At 42.4% G+C, this 18,274-nt stretch overlaps 1 protein-coding gene across 9 annotated transcripts in view; it reads right to left on the reverse strand.

The window, feature by feature from the left end:
- Map4 (microtubule associated protein 4) overlaps positions 1–18,274 on the reverse strand; it is a 157,767-nt gene that overhangs the window by 100,425 nt on the left and 39,068 nt on the right. For all 9 annotated transcript variants that reach the window (XM_045136878.1, XM_045136884.1, XM_045136883.1 and 6 more), the window contains exons 2-3: positions 9,509–9,750; positions 3,004–3,072 (exon numbers count right to left, since the gene is read on the reverse strand). In XM_045136878.1, coding sequence (XP_044992813.1) covers positions 3,004–3,072; positions 9,509–9,731 — 292 coding nt within the window. In that variant the 5' untranslated portion in view covers positions 9,732–9,750. The remainder of the gene's footprint in view (positions 1–3,003; positions 3,073–9,508; positions 9,751–18,274) is intronic.

Genomic DNA, 18,274 nt, shown 5'->3' on the forward strand with positions numbered 1-18,274 from the left:
TTCAGTCTGTAGTCTCAGGGTGGCCTCAAACTCACAGTGATACTCCTACCTCTGCCTCCTGAATGCTGGCTGGGATAAAAGGAGTGCACAACCACGCCCAGCTTATTAAGACTTTTTTTAAGAGACTGAATCTCTTCTGATCAAATTTTCCATCTTGCTGGAAAAGAAAGCTAGCCTAGATTTGATAGTTGTCTCTTTCCTAGGTAAAAAAGGTGCCTGCTCTTTCCAACCAGGTAATCAAATAGAAGATCCCATTGGCACTGACACCAGGTTAGAAAATGGAATGTATTTTTTTAAAACTTATTTATTAGAGACAGAAAGAGGGAGAAGGAGAGAGTGATAATGGGTACGCCAGGGCTTCTAGCCACTGCAAACAAACTCCAAACGCATGCACCACCATGTGCATCTGGCTTACGTGGGACCTGGAGAATTGAATCTGTATCCTAAGGTTTCGCAGGCGAGCTCATTAAACTCTAAGCCATCTCTCCAGCCCACCTTTTTTTTTTTTTTTCTTCCCTCATGTCTTGCTATGTAGTCCAAGCTGGTCTCAGCCTTCCAAGTGCTAGGATTATAGCAGGTGTGAGGCACCAATAACCTGGCTAAATTTACTCATTTTTAAAAAGCTCATATTCAAGCTGTTTTTCCTTTAAACACATGAATATTTGCAAATCATACAGATGACTCTGCTCTAAAAGCAGAGGCAGAAACAAGCAATGCTGAATATGACTGCACTTGTCAAAAACATTTTCAATGTCAATTACAAAACTAGAAGATAAGACAGCACTTCTGATTCCAATTGTTTCTAGTTTTCAAAGTATAGTACATAATTTATGAGTTGATAATATGAATGTCACTGTGTAAAACCAGCAATCACAACAAATAAAATCTAGTCATAGTAACTGTGAAGTACAAAGATATGTACATTTCTTTACTGGGGCAGGTGGTACTTGGGACTGAATCTGGAACTTCACAAGTTAGGCAAGTACTATACCACAGAACTCCATCACCAGACCATTTTGTATTTTGAGAGCTTGTTTGGAGGTTCTAGCAGGGGAGCACAGCTACTCGTATGCCCTTGACCAAAGACCGGTCCTCCTCTATTCGGGGAAGGTCGTCCTCTTCAACCGAGCACGCAGCTACAGGGGGGACGCAGATGGAGCGGCAGGGAGGAAGGGAGACGCCCGCCTAGCCAGCCAGATCAGCCGCATCAACCCTGGCGATCAACGGGGCGACAAATGTCGCAGCCAGATCATCCTCACATCCCATTTACTTTGAAATAGGGTTTTACTAAATTGCCCATACTGACCTTGAACTCAATCCATCATAGCTCAGACATACCTTGAACTTGTGATCCTCATGTTTCAGCTTCCCTAGTAGATGGGATTACAGGTCTGAGCCACCAAGGCACAGCTTATAATATTACTTAAAGTTAAAAGATAGAGTAAATTACGGAAAAAATTTATTGCTAACAAAAGACTTTCAGGAAACCTTACCAACTAAGCAACCCTACAGTGGCTCAAGAAATAGCTTCCCACACAGAAAGTACTTATCCAGGAACTGAAGTTTTAAAAATGCATCTTGTGCTTGTCTCCTCTCTGCACTAACATGGATCAAATGCTAGACTCACCTCAGAGTAAGGGCCTGCTCTGCTGCAGAGAAAAATGTGCTTAAATATTAGAAGCCAACTTATTTGGGTCAACTGCTGATCACAATTGCAAATTAACTGCAGGTATTTATAAAAACATAACACTTGGCTCTCACACAGGCTACCTAAGAAAAGACTTATATAACATGCACCCTGCGGACAGATCCTACTGTGGCTTTAAGAATCTCCCTCACAATACACACACTGAGGGAGGGGAGCAAGGGGTTCTTGTTATGAGGTGAAAACCTACAGGAACTCAATGATGAAAGAATATCAAAGCCCAAGTCGTGGGCTAGAAAACTAAAGTTAGAGATAAGTTTCAAAAGCGACAGTTAGGAGAAAGTTAAAAGGGAGTGTGTGGGTTGGGGTGGAGAGGTTGAGAACTAAAGGGAAAAGACAAAGGAAAGCACTTTAATTTACTGGCCAGGGGTTTTCTAATATTGAGCTTTGTAAAGAAAACTAAGTGCAGTATGCATTTAAAGAGGAGGCCTGCCTAAAGAAAGAGCAGGGAAGAAATGGCTCTCATAATATAACATGATGAGTATTTTCCATTTATGGGAGTTTTCTTTTTTTTTTTTTTCTTTTTTTAAGGTAAGGTCTCACTCTAGCCCAGGCTGACTTGGAATTCACTATGTAGTCTCAGGTTGGCCTCGAATCACAGAGATCCTCCTACTTCTGCCTCCCGAGGGCTGGGATTAAAGGTGTGCACAACCATGCCCAGCGGGAATTCTTTTTTTAATAAATGTTTTTTTAACTTAAAAAAAAAAATGTGCCTATTTGCAAGCAAAAAAAAAAAAAAAAAAGTGAGATAGAGACAGCGAGAGAATATAAATGAATGAAAATAGGCATGCCAGGACCTCTAGCCACTGCAAATAAACTTCAGATGTATGTGTCCTTTGTGCACCTGGCTGTATGTAGGTACTGGGGAACTGAACCTGAGTCCTTAGTTTTGCAAGCAAGCACCTTAACTGCTGAGCCAGCTCTACAGGCCCATTTATAAGAGTTCTTTTAACAGTGATCTGATTCTAACAGGGTATAGTGGCTCACACTTTTAATCCCAGCACTTTGGAGGCTGAGGTAGAAGGATCACCTTTAGTTCGAGGCCAGTCTGGAGCTAGACAGTGAGTTCCAGGGCAGCCTGAGCTAGACTGAGATACTACCTCAAAAAAAAAAAAAAAAAAAGCAAGGAAATTCACTTTTTCTTTTTCCACTGTTGAGAGAATTTAAATATGACCAACAATAGTTATTCTCAGAAATAACTCATATACTTTTAATAATCTTCTTTAAAGGAGTTTATCATGATGTTTACTGTGAAAGTTTCACTTACACTTTTGGGGAATCCTGGGGGAATTACTAACCTGTAGTATTATTCTCTTCTATTCCATGATCACCATTGGCTAGAACTGTTGGTTTAGAAGCTGGAGTATCTGTAAAACAACAACAACAAAACAGATCTAACCACAGTTCTACTCATAGAATTTTCATTATTGTTCATGGTATTCACTTAAAATACATCAAAACTGTCCGAAATCTGAAGCTTCAAGAAGGAAATCCCAGAAACAAAGCTGAGTCATTAATCCATATCCTTCCCATGCTCTGAAAGCATCACAACTAAAGGAAAGCCCCTTCTAATAATCTGTGTCTGAGTCTTTTTGTTCTATAAATTGTTGGAGAATACCATTAAATTCAGTAAGAGTTATCACAAAGCACCACAAAAGAAATTCTCCCAGGATACAGGGCCATTCAGACCACCTCCCACAGAAAATCCAGGGCACTATCACTGCTCCTAGACATGAAGACACGTGGAGATCACGAAGAACCTTCTTTTCCTGTCTTTCTTTTCTTCTTTTGTTTTTGGTTTTAAGACAGGGTTTCACTATATAGCTGAGGCTGACCTTGAACTCGTGAGTTTCCTGCCTCCCTTACTAAGAGCCTTTTGGATACAGATTATTAGTTCCCTTTTTAAAATAAATAAATAGGACTGGAGACATGCTTAGTGGACTCAGGTTCAATTCCCTAGTATCCACGTAAACCACATGGACACGGTGGCACATGTGTCAAATGTTTGCAGTAACTAGAGGCCCTGGTGCGCCCATTAGGCAATCTTTTTTTTTGGAGGGGGGGCTTTTGAGGTAGGGTCTCACTCTAGCCCAGGCTAACCTGGAATTCACTATGTATTCTCAGGCTGGCCTTGAGCTCACAGCAATCCTCCTACCTCTGCGTTAGAGTGCCTGGGGTTAAAGCCTGGTGGGATTAAAGGTACGCACCAACACACACACACACACACACCCACACACACCCCCGGCACAATCTCCTTTTTAAAGAGTTCCTTATTTGAGTTGGACGTGGTGATGCACATCCTTAACCCCAGCACTCAGGAGGCAGAGACAGGAGGATGATCATTAGTTCAAGGCCAGCCTGAGACTACATAGTGAATTCCAGGTCAGCCTGGGCAGGGTGAGGCTCTATCTAGAAAGAAAAAAAGAAAAAAAAGAGAGAGAGAGAATGAGAATGAGTATGGGTGCACTAGGACCCCCTGCCACTGCAAATGAACTTCAGATGTGCACATTTAGCGTTACATGGGTCCAAGGGAATTGAACCTGGGCCTTCAGGCTTGCAAACAAGTACCTTTAACTGCTAAGCCACCTCCCCAGCCCTACTTCCTTTTTTACTACAAAATTTGAAGGGCATTAATTATGTTTCATTTTCCAAATAACTAAGGATGTTGAGCATCTGTTTCAGTGTCTGTGATCCATTTTTCTTCACTGGTGAACACAATGGTCACAGTTTTTGACTATTTCTAGGTTAAACTACTACTAAGAATTTTCAGAAGTCTTTATGTATTCTGAGTATCAATCCTTCGCCAGATATTTTTCTTTTTTAATATTTTGTGTATTTTTATTTATTTATTTGAGAGTGACAGAGAGAGAAAGAGGCAGTTAGAGAGAGAGAGAGAGAGAGAGAGAGAGAGAGAATGGGCGCACCAGGGCCTCCAGCCACTGCAAACGAACTCCAGACGCGTGCGCCCCCTTGTGCATCTGGCTAATGTGGGTCCTGGGGAACTGGGCCTCGAACCGGGGTCCTTAGGCTTCACAGGCAAGCGCTTAACCGCTAAGCCATCTCTCCAGCCCCAGATTAATTTTATAAATATCTACACCCAGATTTTAACTTGTTCTATTTTTATGTTCTTTTAAAAAATATTTTATTTGGCTGGGGAGATGGCTTAGTGGTTAGGGCACTTGCCTATGAAGCCTAACGACCCAGGTTCAATTCTCCAGGTCCCACATAAGCCATATGCGCATGGTGGCACATGCATCTGGAGTTCACTTGCAGTGGCTAGAGGTCCTGGGGCCCATTCTCATTCTCTCTCTGTCTCTCCCTTTCTATGTCTCTAATAAATAAATAAAAATATTTTTTTAAAAAGTCTTTATCCAGCCGGGCATGGTGGCACATGCCTTTAATCCCAGCACTCGGGAGGCAGAGGTAAGGAGGATCGCCATGAGTTCAAGGCCACTCTGAGAGTACGTAGTGAATTCCAGGTCAGCCTGGGCTACAGTGAAACCCTACCTCAAAAAAATATAATAACAAATAAATAAAACTGTAAAAAGCCTTTATCCTACAGAATTCAGGCTATATAAATATGCAACTTTGTGGAAATCAATTGACAGCATGATAGTTGAGTCTGTTTCTGGGCATTCTACTCTGCTGATGCATGGTGGTTGGGAGTAGGCATGCACACGTGCTAGTCAAAGGGATCAAACCCAGAGCTTTGCACATGGTGAGTAGGCATTCCTATGGAGCTACACCTCCACCCCCTGGGACATTCAAGTCAACTTTTCTTCACTGACGAATACTTCTTCATACTTGTCTAGTACGCTGAACTAGCTTTGTAACCAGGCAGGCCTTGAATATGCAATCCTCCGGCCACAGCTTCCGAAGTAGCTAGGATGACAAGCCTAGATCTCCAGGTCCATCTTCATTGGGCTATTTGGTAAGTCTTAAGATAATGTAAGTCTTCCAACTGGTATGTTTTTAAAGAAATTTTTATTTGTTTTCCCAACTTAATTATAAAAATTTCAGCCACGCATGGTGGCATATACCTTTAATCCCAGCACTCAGGAGGTAGAGAAAAGAGGATTACTGTGAATTTAAACCAGTCTGGAACTACAGAGTGAGTTCCAAGTCAGCCTGAGTAATAGTGAGACCCTATCTGGAAAAAAAGCTAAAAACAAAAAAAGAGAATTAGAGAAAGAAATATAGAGAGCTCCTGCTATGTGAAAGGCAGGAGGGGATAAAACCCTACATTTTACTTCAAAGAGTACGGTCAGTACTTGCTTAGACTATACAAAGCTAAGAACTTTCCCTTTCTGAGGTGGGTGTGTGTTTGTTTGTTTGTTTTTTGGCTTTTCGAGGTAGGGTCTCATTGTAGCCCAGGCTGACTTGGAATTCACTATGTACTCTCAGGGTGGCTTTGAACTCATGGTGATCCTAATTTTTTTTTAATTTACTTCAGACACATAAAAAAAAAAAAGAGGCAGACACAGAGTGAATATGGGTTTCCTTGCCACTGCAATCAAACTCCAGATGCATGTGCCACTTTGTACATTTGGGTAGTGGAGAATCAAACCTCCACTGTCAGGCTTTATAAGCAAGCACCTTTAACCCTTAGGTCATTTCTCCAGCTCAGAAAGCTTTTTTTGTTTTTCATTTTTAAAAAGGTGTTTATCAGCTGGGCATGGTGGCACATGCTTTTAATCCCAGCACTCGGGAGGCAGAGGTAGGAGGATGGCCACAAATTCCAGGTCAGCCGGGGCTAGAATAAAGACCCTACCTCGAAAAAAAAAAAAAAAAGTGTTTATGTGAGGACTGGAAAGATGGCATAGCAGTTAAAGTGCTTGCTTGCGAAGCCTAAAGACCCAAGTTTGATTCCCCAGTACCCATGTAAAACAGATGCACAAGGTGGCACCTGGAGTTTGTTTGCAGTGGCTGGAGACCCTGGCCCACCCATTCTCTCTGTCTCTTTTTCTTTCAAATGAATAAATGCATATATATTTTTTTAAATTCTTGTCAGGTATGGTAGCATACAATTTTGATCTCAGAACTCAGAAGGCAGAGGTAGGAGGATCACCATGAATTCGAGGCCACCCTGAGACTGCACAGTGAATTCCAGGTTAGCCTGAAGAGAGTGAGACCCTACCTCAGAAACCTCCCCACACACCCCTAAGAAAAACTGACAATAAACTGGGTATATGGGGTGCATGTCTTCAATCCCAGACCTTACATTATGAACAACCATACCCCAAAAGAGGTAAGGGGCTGGAGAGATGGCTTCATGGCTAAGGTACTAGCCTACAAAGCCTAAGGACCCAAGTTTGATTCCCCAGATTCCATGTAAGCTAGATGCACATGGCATCTGGGAGTTCTGCTTGAAGTGGCTAGATTCTCCCCACCCCATATCTCTCTCATAAATAAATAAAAATTTTGTAAAGGTGAGAATGAAATTGCTAATTTCAACTTCATCCCAGAAAGGAATGATGATATAAAGATTTATAATCTAATTTATAAAAATAACAGACCTGCCGGGCATGGTGGCACATGCCTTTAGTCCCAGTACTCGGGAGGCAGAGGTAGGAGGATCACCCTGAAGCCACCCTGAGGCTGCATAGTGAATTCCAGGTCAGCCTTAGCTACAATGAGACCCTACCTCAAAAAAAAAAAAAAAAAAAAAAAAAAAAAGAAAAAGAAAAAACTCAGACCCACTCATCTCCACAAAGAAAGCATTTCTAACTGGGTGTGTCACATACCTATACTCTCAGCACTCAGGAAGCTGATGCAGGATGATTTTGAGAGTTTGAGACCTGCCTGGGCTATAGTGAGACTCTATCTAAAAATTGAAAGTTGGCTGGGCTGGAGAGATGGCTTAGCGGTTAAGCGCTTGTCTGTGAAGCCTAAGGACCCCGGTTCAAGGCTCGGTTCCCCAGATCCTACATTAGCCAGATGCACAAGGGGGCGCACACGTCTGGAGTTCGTTTGCAGAGGCTGGAAGCCCTGGCGCGCCCATTCTCTCTCTCTCCCTCTATCTGTCTTTCTCTCTGTGTCTGTCGCTCTCAAATAAATAAATAAATAAATAATTTTTAAAAAATAAAAAATAAATAAAAAGGTTATTTTTAAAAAAAAATTGAAAGTTGGGCTGGTGAGAGGGCTTACTGGCTAAGGCGCTTGCCTACAAAGCATAAGGACGCAGATTCAATTCCCCATAACCCATATAAGTCAGATGCACATGGTAACACATGCTCCTGGAGTTCGTTTGCAGTGGCTAGAGGCCCTGGCATGCCCATTCTCCCTCTCTCTCTCCTTCTGCCTCTAATAAATAAAAATAAAATCTTGAAGAAAAAAAAAAAGACTTCAGATTTCCTCAGCTGGAAGCAGGGAAGGAAAGTAGAAGATAGATGGAAGTCATGTGTGCTGTGAGGAAAGGAACCCTGAGTCAGCTTTGGGCAAAACAAGGACAAAGCAGTCTCAATGCAAGTGCACCCTCCCTCTTCCACATTTTCAGACTCTCGTCAATACCACCCTCTTGTGGCAAATTGCATTTGTTACACTATGCCACAAAAGGACAGTCATTTGAACAACAAAAAATGTAGTATAGGCCAGGTTTAGTGGCACATGGCTTTAATCCCAATACTCAAGAGGCTGAGGGAGGAAGATCACTTTGATTCTTTTTTAAATTTTTTTAAATTTTTTTGTTTATTTTTATTTATTTGAGAGCAACGGACAAAGAGAGAAAGAGGCAGAGAGAGGGAGAGAGAGGGCGTGCCAGGGCTTCTAGCCACTGCAAACAAACTCCAGACACGTGCACCCCTTGTGCATCTGACTAACCTGAGTCCTGGGGAATCGAGCCTCGAAGCAGGGTCTTTAGGCTTCACAGGCAAGCGCTTAACCGCTAAGCCATCTCTCCAGCCCAATCACTGTGATTCTTAGCCCTCACATTAGAAAAGACATTACAACTGAGCTATACCCCAATTCTTTAAGTGTATTTTCACCGTATGGTATCTTCAAACCATGATAGCATTATTAGTATACAATCAGATCAAGAGTCAAGGAGAGAAATGGAGAGATGGCTTAGTGGTTAAGGCACTTGCCTGCAAAGCAAAGTACCCAGGTTCAATTCCCCAGGACCCATGTAAGCCCGATGCAGAAAGTGTGGCATGTTTCTGGAGGCCCTGGATTCCCATTCTCTCTCTTTCTCCCTCAATGTATCTCTCTCAAGTAAATAAAAATATTTTTAAAAGTAAAAATAAAGAGCTGGAAGCAGTGGCACACTCCTTTAACCCCAGCACTTGGGAGAGGTAGGAGATCACGAAGAGTAAATAGAACAGAGAAACTAGTCACTCTTTTTATTTTTTGGGGGCAGGGTGGGATTTCATAATTTGATCTCACTCTAGCCCAGGTTAAGCTGGAATTCACTATATAGTCTCAGGGTGGCCTTGAACTCATGATGATCTTCCCACCTTTGCCTCCCCAGTGCTGGAATTAAAGTTGTGCGCCACCACACCTGGCATGCATAACAGAAATATTAATTTAGGAAATTAAGCAAAATAAATGGAAATGAAACATTACAGAAGTCACTAAGATTAAAGTAATCTACGATGTCATGAACTCTAGTTCAACAAAAGGGTAATGTATTGATTGCCTTGATTCCAGACACATGTGCCCCTTGTGCATCTGGCTTATGTGGGTCCTGGGGAATCGAACCTGGGTCCTTTGGCTTCACAGGCAAATTCCTTAATCACCAAGCCATCTCTCTAGCCCCTCCAATCTATTTTTTTGAACACATATATCTAGTTTAGGTTAAATACTTACCGTCGACCTGGCTAGTGTCTGAGCAAGGTTTCTTTTTTGATTCTGAGGTCCCAGTTGTGTCATCAACATCCATGAGAGGAATATAGTCAGTTTTTCCAACAGTTTCTCCCACAACATCATCATAGGCCTCTGCCTCCAGTGTGGCAATGAAGTCCCGCTTAATCTCTTCCTCAATTTCTGGAGATGGCTCTGTTAATGCATCTGCAAGACTGAGGTCAGCCATTCTGAACCACTGAAACTGCCTGTTAGAGGGAAAAGAGATGTTTCATATAATAAATACTAGAAAAGAAAATGAAAAACATTTCTGGATACTCTAATCAGTTGTTTTAAATAATAAGTAAGAATCTAAAATTTTAAAACCAGTCAAAGTTTTCTTACTTTAAATAAGAAAATAAATGCTAATAAACAGTTTTACCCATTGCTACTGATTTTTCCTTCATTCAAATCAGATACTTTAATTTCAGGTCTTAATATATCTTTCCAACTATCCCACATATCATTGCTTCCAAATGGTGACTCGGAATAATTTTTGGTGTGTTTTTTTTGGGGGGGGTGGGGGGACACAGAGAAGGCTTTTTGGTTTTTCGAGGTAGGGTCTCACTCTAGCCCAGGCTGACCTAGAATTCACTATGGCGTCTCAGGGTGGCCTCGAACTCACAGCAATCCACCTACCTTTGCCTCCCAAGTGATGGAATTAAAGGCGTGCGCCACCATGCCTGGCCTTTTCTCTCTCTTTTTTTTTTTTTTTTTTTTTTTTGCAGAGAAGGCTTTTCATGGTAAGGTCTTGCACTAGCCCAGACTGACCAGGAATTAGTCTCAGTCTGGCCTCTAACTCACAATGATCATCCTACCTAAACCTCCCAAATGCTGGGACTAAGGGCATGAGCCACCACACCCAGCTCTTTCATCGTTTTTTGTTTGTTTGTTTTTAGTTAATTAATTAATTTATTTGAGAGAGACAAAGAGACAAATAGAGAGAATATCTCAGGTACTGCATAGAAACTCCAAACACATGCACCTCCTTGTGCATACATGGGTACTGGGAAATCAAACTTAGGTTTTTTGGCTTTCCCAGCAAGGGCTTAGTGGTTAAGGTGCATGCCTGCAAAGCCTAAGGACCCAAGTTCAATTCTCCAGGTCCCAAGTAAGCCACAAGCACATGGTGGCACATGAATCTGGAGTTCATCTGCAGTGGCTAGAGGCCCTGGCTTGCCCATTCTCTCACCCGCTCTCTGTCTCTAATAATTAAATAAAAATAAAATCTTTAAAGAAAAATTGCCATTTATCATATACATGAATGCTTTGGTGAGATCGAGGGGTTCCCTGGATTTTAAATTTATAATAAGGTCTTGTTTTGTTTGTTTGTTTGTTTGTTTTTGAGGTAGAGTCTCTTCTAGCCCAGGCGGACCTGGAATTCACAATGTACTCTCAGGCTGGCCTTGAACTTGGGACAATCCTCCAACCTCTGCTTGGATTAAAGATGTGCACCACCATGCCAAGCTGAGGTCTGCTTTAAATGAAGTTTTGAATGGTGGCTCATGCCTTTAATCCTACTAATGAGTAGGCTAAAGTAGGACTGCTGTGAATTCAAGGCCAACCTGGAGCTACAGAGTGAGTTCCAAGTTAGCCTATGCAAGAGTGATACCCTGCCTTGAAAAGAACAAAACAAAACAAAAACAGGCTATAGAATGGCTTGGTGGCTGAGGGACTTCCAAGCAAAACCAAAAGACCTAGGTTCAATTCCCCAGGACCCATGTCAGCCAGATACACAAGCGGGCACATGCATCTGGAGTTCATTTGAAATGGCTGAAGGCCCTGGTGTATCCATATCCATTCCCCTCCACCTCTCTCGCTCTCTCTCTAATAAATAAAAATTAAAATAAAATACAATGCCAGGAGTGGTGATGCACTCCTTTAATCCCAGCAGGGGTAGGAGAATCACTACAAGTTCAAGGCCACCCTGAGACTACATAGTGAATTTCAGGTCAGCCTGTGCTAAAGCAAAACCCTACCTTGAAAAACAAAACCAAACAAGTAAACTAAAACAAGCACAAAGGGCTAGAGAGATGGTTAAGCGGTTAAGGCACTTGCCTGTGAAGCCTAACGACCCAGGTTCAATTCCCTAGAACCCATGTAGGCCAGATGAACATGGTGGTGCAGGCATTTGGAATTCAACTGCACTAACTAGAGGCCATGGTGTGCCCATTCTCTCTCTCTCTCTAATAATAAATAAATAAAAATATGTTTACAAAAAGCACGAAAAACAAAGAAACAAAAAGCAAACCATGCAGGGTAGGGAGAACAAAAAATTAAAACCACATCCGTCTTTTTTTGTTTTTATTTATTTATTATTTTTTATTATTAACATGATTCCAAACAATATCCCATGAAAACCACATCCTTCTGAAGGAGAAGTAACTACGTGCACGTGGGTATGGCCCAGGGACTCTGGCTGCTGCTCTAGACTCCATCTCCACTTTGCATCCAGCTTGAGTGGCTGCTAGGAAACTGAATCCAGACCAGCAGGCTTTATAAACAAGTACCTTTAACCACTGGACCATCTCCCGGGCCTGATAAGCACCTGCTTTAAAAAAATATTTATCTCATCTGGGCGTGGGGGATACAGGTAGGAGGATCACTGTGAGTTCAAGGCCACCCTGAGACTACATAGCGAATTCCTGGCAAGCCTGGGCTAGAGTGAGACCCTACCTCAAAAAACAAAACAAAAAAAAAAATTTGCAGAGCTAGGGAGATGACTTAATGGTTAAGGTATTTGCCAGCAAAGCCAAAGGACCCAAGTTTGATTATCCAGGTCCCACTTAAGCCAGATGTACAAAGTGGTATATGCATCTGGAGTTTGCAGTAGCTAGAAGCCCTGACACACCCATTTTTTTTTAACATTTTTATTTATTTATTTGAGAGTGACAGACAGAGAGAAAGAGGCAGAGAGAGAGAGAGAGAGAGAGAGAGAGAGAGAGAGAGAGAATGAGAATGGGCGCGCCAGGGCCACCAGCCGCTGTAAACGAACTCCAGATGCGTGCGCCCCCTTGTGCATCTGGCTAACGTGGGTCCTGGAGAATCGAGCCTCGAACCGAGGTCCTTAGGCTTCACAGGCAAGCGTTTAACCGCTAAGCCATCTCTCCAGCCCTTTTTTTTTTTTTTTTTCCATTTTTTTATCTGCATCTCTCTTTAAATAAATAAATTGCCCACCGTGTTGGCAGATGCCTGTAATACCAGCATTTGGGAGGCAGAGGTAGGAGGATTGCCATTAGTTTGAGGCCAACCTGAGATTACATAGTGAATTACAGGTTAGCCTGGGCTGGAGTGAAACCCTACCTCAAAAAAGCAAAAAAACAAAAAAAAAAAAATGGTAAATAAGTAAATAAAATAAAATAAAAATTTTAGGGCTGGAGAGATGGCTTAGCAGTTAAAGCATTTACCTGCAAAGCCTAAGGACCCAGGTTCGATTCCATAGCATCCATGTAAGCCAGATACACAAGGTGGCACATACATCTGAAATTCATTTGCACCCATTCTCTCTTTCCCTCTCAAATAAATTTTAAAAAATAAAAGAAATTATGTGTGTGTGTGCGCGCGCGCACGTATGTGTGTGTAAAATGGGACTGAGTGCTGGGGTCTGCGCCAGGTCTAGACACCATTCCGGGGTAGTTGCTTGGGAAGGAATAAACCAATAGGTCAGTTATAACAGAGAATATGGAGGAGAACCAAAATCTATCGGCAAAACAAGATAGCCAACTGCCCACCAAAAGACATGCCACCTCTACATCATCTGCAAGGGCTCAGGAAAAATTGCAGAGGAAGCAGCAACATGAATTCTGCTATTATTGCTAGCCTGACAACCAGTCCTAGTGACCTATCAAAGCTGAAATCCAGAGGCCAGAGAGAACACAGCACTAAATATGTCCATAGGCCTACCACTACTCAGAGAACATTGCAACCTGGTGTGGTGGCATACACCTTTAATCCTAGCAACCAGGAGGCAGAGGTAGGAAGATCACTGTGAGTTGGAGGCCAGCCTGCAATTACATAGTGAATTCCAGGTCAGCGTGGGTTACAATGAGACCCTACCTCAAAAGAGTGGGGGGGGGGAGAATATTGTGGAAAAGGGAACAGAAAGATTGTAAAAGGGCTGGAGAGATGGCTTGACAGTTAAGGCACTTGCCTGCAAAGCCAAAAGACCCAGGTTCAACTCTCTAAGTCCTACATAAGCCAGATGCACAATTGGCACACGTAGTCTAGAGTTCGTTTGCAGTGGCTAGAGTCCCTGGTGTGCCCATTCTCTCTCTTGCTCACTCTCCAATCCTCATCTCTAATAAATAAATACATAATAAAATCTTTAGCCGGGCGTGGTGGCGCATGCCTTTAATCCCAGCACTTGGGAGGCAGAAGTAGGGGGATCGCTGTGAGTTCAAGGCCACCCTGAGACTACATAGTGATCTCCAGGTCAGCCTGGGCCACAGTGAGATGGTACCTCGAAGAAGAAAAAAAAAAACAAGACTGTAAGAGCCAGAAACAGGGTAGAAATAACCTCAAGAATAACTCCCCACAGGGACTTACTGAAGCCTTCATGACCTCACAGTGAATACACTGTGGAGGGCCCTCAGTGAACCGGAGCAGGGACGAGGGAATAAGAGCATAAATTTATATGTAAAAATAAAATTGTCAGCTGGGCGTGGTGGTGCATGCCTTGAATCCCAGCACTCAGGAGGCAAAGGTAGGAAGATCACCATGGGTTCAGGGCTACCGTGAGACTCAATATGAATTCCAGGTCAGCCTGGGTTACAGTGAGACCCTACCTTGAGAAACGAAAATAAATAAATTAAATTAAATTAAATTAAATTGTCCTTCAAAAAGAAAGAAACAAGTCAGCCGGGCATGGTGGCACATACCTTTAATCCCAGCAGAGGCAAGAGTATTGCCGTAAATTCGAGGCCAGCCTGAGATTACATAGTGAATTCCAGGTCAGCCTGAGCTAGAGTGAAACCCTACCTCGAAAACCAAAAAAAAAAAAAAAAAAAAAAAGAAAAAGAAACAAGTCATGTTAGCATTCGTCCACAATCTGCTATAAAATATGACACAATTAAAAATAAATAAATAATAAGTAATAAATAAAATTGGGGGCAGGATAGTTGACTTAGTTGTTAAGACACATGCCTGAGAAGCCTCAGGACCCAAGTTCAATTCTCCAGGTCCCATGTAAGCCAGATGCACATGCTAGTGCTTGTATCTGGAGTACATGTGCCCATTCTGTCTTCCTCTCTCTCTCTAATAAATAAGTAAATAAAAATAAATCTTTAGAAAAATAAAATAATAACACACACACATATATATATATATATAGAGAGAGAGAGAGAGAAGAAGGGAGGAGGAGGAAGAGGGGACAGGACAATACTGTAGTTACAGCTCAGTTCACCATACCCTTGCAAAATTCTCAAGCACTTGTAAACAGCTCAGTGGCAAAGCACTTGCTTGTCATGTACAAAGCTCTAGGTTTTACATGGACCATTTATATTGTATTTACACAGATAAAAAAAAAAAAGTCACTTTACATGGACTTCTGAGTAAGAGACAAGAGAATTTGACGTACTGGCTTCATCTGACACAGGCCAGGAATGAGTCACCCTACAGGGCTAGGGCTCAGTTCCCTAATCTGTAAAATGAGAATGAGAACTGATTTCTCAGTTTGTTTTATGAGCTATTTATGATTTAGCTTCACCACTTTATTTAGAACTCCACCCCCCTTTATTTAAAACTAAGCAAGCCGTACCAAGCCTTGGAAGTGCATGCCTGTAGTCCCAGCTTGGAGGCTGAAGCAGGCGGATACAGAGGGAACTCAAGGATTCTGTGTCAAAAAGTAAATACAGGCTGGGTGTGGTAGCATATGGCAGCACCTGGAAAGGTGAGGCAGTAGGAGTTCAAGGCTAGCCTGACCGCACATAGTGAATTCTAGGTCAGCCTACGCTAGAGGAGACCTTACCTTGAAGAAGAAAAAAAAAAAAAAAAAACTTTGGGGAAAGGAAAGGGATTGAAAAATCACCAGAGTACCTTGTCCCTCTTGAGCCAATATGACTAAAGCTTAAGAAACTCCACCCAGTTCTAGCTAACATCAACATGGACCTGACACTACTCTGTCAGAAAAGAAGCCCTGTATTTTATCTAAGCAGACACCAAGATAACACGTTTTTCAACTACAGCAATTTGGACATCTGATCTTTCACTCTGACCCATGCCTGAAGTGAAATTATCTGGTTACAGAGGTTTTGAAAACAGGTAAACAGAATATTAGATTCTTCACTACTGTCTCATTACTTACTATTAATAGCTATGTACTCGTAAATAGTAAATAATGTAGGATGAGGTCATAAGCACATTCACTGTTGTGTAATTTACTTTTGACAGAGCACAAACTCTGAAATTTATTACTGAGCTAAAAACAGCAGGGTGAGGTGGCGCACACCTTCAACCCCAGCACTTGGGAGGCAGAGGTGGGAGAATCACCATGAGTTCGAGGCCACATGAGACTACATAGTGAATTCCAGGTCAGCCTGGGCCACAGTAAGACCCTAACTTGCAAAACCAAAAAAGTATATATATGTATGTCTAAGATCATGATTTATACATATACAAGGTCTAGGCATGTTCATATTTAATAACACAGTATTTTGTTGTTGTTGTTTTTAAGGGAGGGTCTCACTCTAGTTCAAGCTGACCTGGAATTCACTATGTAGTCTCAGAGGCTGGCCTTGAACGTACAGCAATCTTACCTCAGTCTCCCAAGTGCTGGGATTAAAGAAGTGTGCCACCACACCCAGCAAACGGTTTTACTTACTTACTTACTTACTTATTTATTTATTTGACAGAAAAGGAGGGAGAGAGAGGGAGAGAATGGGCATGCCAGAGCCTCCAGCCACTGCAAATGAACTCCAGATGCAATGGGTCCTGGGGAATCTAACTAGTCCTTTGGCTATGCAGGAAACACCTTAACCACTAAGCCATCCCTCCAGCCCATTTTTAATATATTTATTTATATACTTGAGAGACAGAAACAGAGAAAGAGGAGACAGAGTGAGCATGGGCATGCCAGGACTATATGCCACTGCAAATGAACTACAGATGCAAGTGCCACTCTGTACATCTGGCTTTATGTGGGTACTAAGAAATCAAACCCAAGGCTTTTGCAAGCAAGTGCCATTAACCACTGAGCCATCTCCCCAGAAACTGCACTTATCCATGTCTAAAGAGAAGCTGACAATCTTCACAAGCAGCCTGGACATGCCTGTGCTCCTCTTGCTGCTGTGGAACTGCAGTAAAGCAAGAAAATCTCTTCAGACACTGTCTTATGGGTGTGTGGAGGTGGGTCGTAGGGTCTTACTCTAGCCCAGACTGACCTGGATCTCATTCTTTTTGTTTGTTTTGTTTTGTTTTATATTATTGAAAACTTCCATAATTGTAAACAATATCCCATGGTAGAACTCATTCTGGAGTCGAAACTGGCCTTGAGCTCAGAGGAATCCTCCTACCTCTGCTGGGATTAAAGTCATAGGTCACCATGCCCAGCTCTAGCCAAATTATTAACAAGTTTACATTGTGAATACCAGCATTCTCTTTAAAAGTACAGAATCTAGAGCTGGAGAGATGTCTTAGCAGTTAAGCACTTGCCTGTGAAGCCTACGGACCCTGGTTCGAGGCTTGATTCCCCAGGACCTACATAAACCAGATACACAAGGTGGAGCATGCATCTGGAGTTTGTTTACAGTGGCTGGAGGCCCTGGCGTGCACTCATTCTCTCTCTCCCTGCGGCCCCCCCCCCCGCCTCTTTCTCTCTGTTACTCTCAAATAAATAAATATAAATAAAATAAACAAAAAAAATTTAAGTACAGAATCTAGCTAGGCGTGGTGGTACACAACTTTAATACCAGCACTCGGTAGGCAGAGGTAGGAGCATCTCTATGAGTTTGCACCCATAGACTACATAGTGAATTCCAGTCAGCCTGAGCTAGAGACCCTACCTCAAAAAAATAACAAAAAAAAAAAAAAAAAAAGTATAGCCGGGCGTGGTGGCGCACGCCTTTAATCCCAGCACTCGGGAGGCAGAGGTAGGGGGAGGCAGAGGTAGGAGGATCGCTGTGAGTTCAAGGCCACCCTGAGACTACAGAGTTAATTCCAGGTCAGCCTGGACCAGAGTGAGACCCTACCTCGAAAAACCAAAAAAAAAAAAGTATAGAATCTATTTAAACTTATTTTTATTTTTATTTATTTATTTATTTGAGAGCAACAGACACAGAGAGAAAGACAGATAGAGGGAGAGAGAGAGAATGGGTGCGCCAGGGCTTCCAGCCTCTGCAAACGAACTCCAGACGCGTGCGCCCCCTTGTGCATCTGGCTAACGTGGGACCTGGGGAACCGAGCCTTGAACCAGGGTCCTTAGGCTTCACAGGCAAGCGCTTAACTGCTAAGCCATCTCTCCAGCCCAAGTATAGAATCTAGATAAGCAGAGGACTGAATGTTTCCTGGGCAAGTTCAAGGTCATTATGGACTACCTACCTAGTGAGACCCCAAATTTAAAAAATAACAGAATTCTAGCTGGACACAGTGAAATGTGTCTATAGTACCGGCTATTTAGAAGGTTGAAGCAAGATTGCATGAACTTTTGTTTTCCTTTTTCTTTTTGGCATTAGTTGCTTGCTTGCTTGCTTGTTTGTTTGTTTTTTCTGTTTGTTTTTTAATGGGCACACCAGGGCCTAT

Source organism: Jaculus jaculus, chromosome 17 (assembly GCF_020740685.1).
Source record: "Jaculus jaculus isolate mJacJac1 chromosome 17, mJacJac1.mat.Y.cur, whole genome shotgun sequence".
Classification (NCBI taxonomy): domain Eukaryota; kingdom Metazoa; phylum Chordata; class Mammalia; order Rodentia; family Dipodidae; genus Jaculus; species Jaculus jaculus.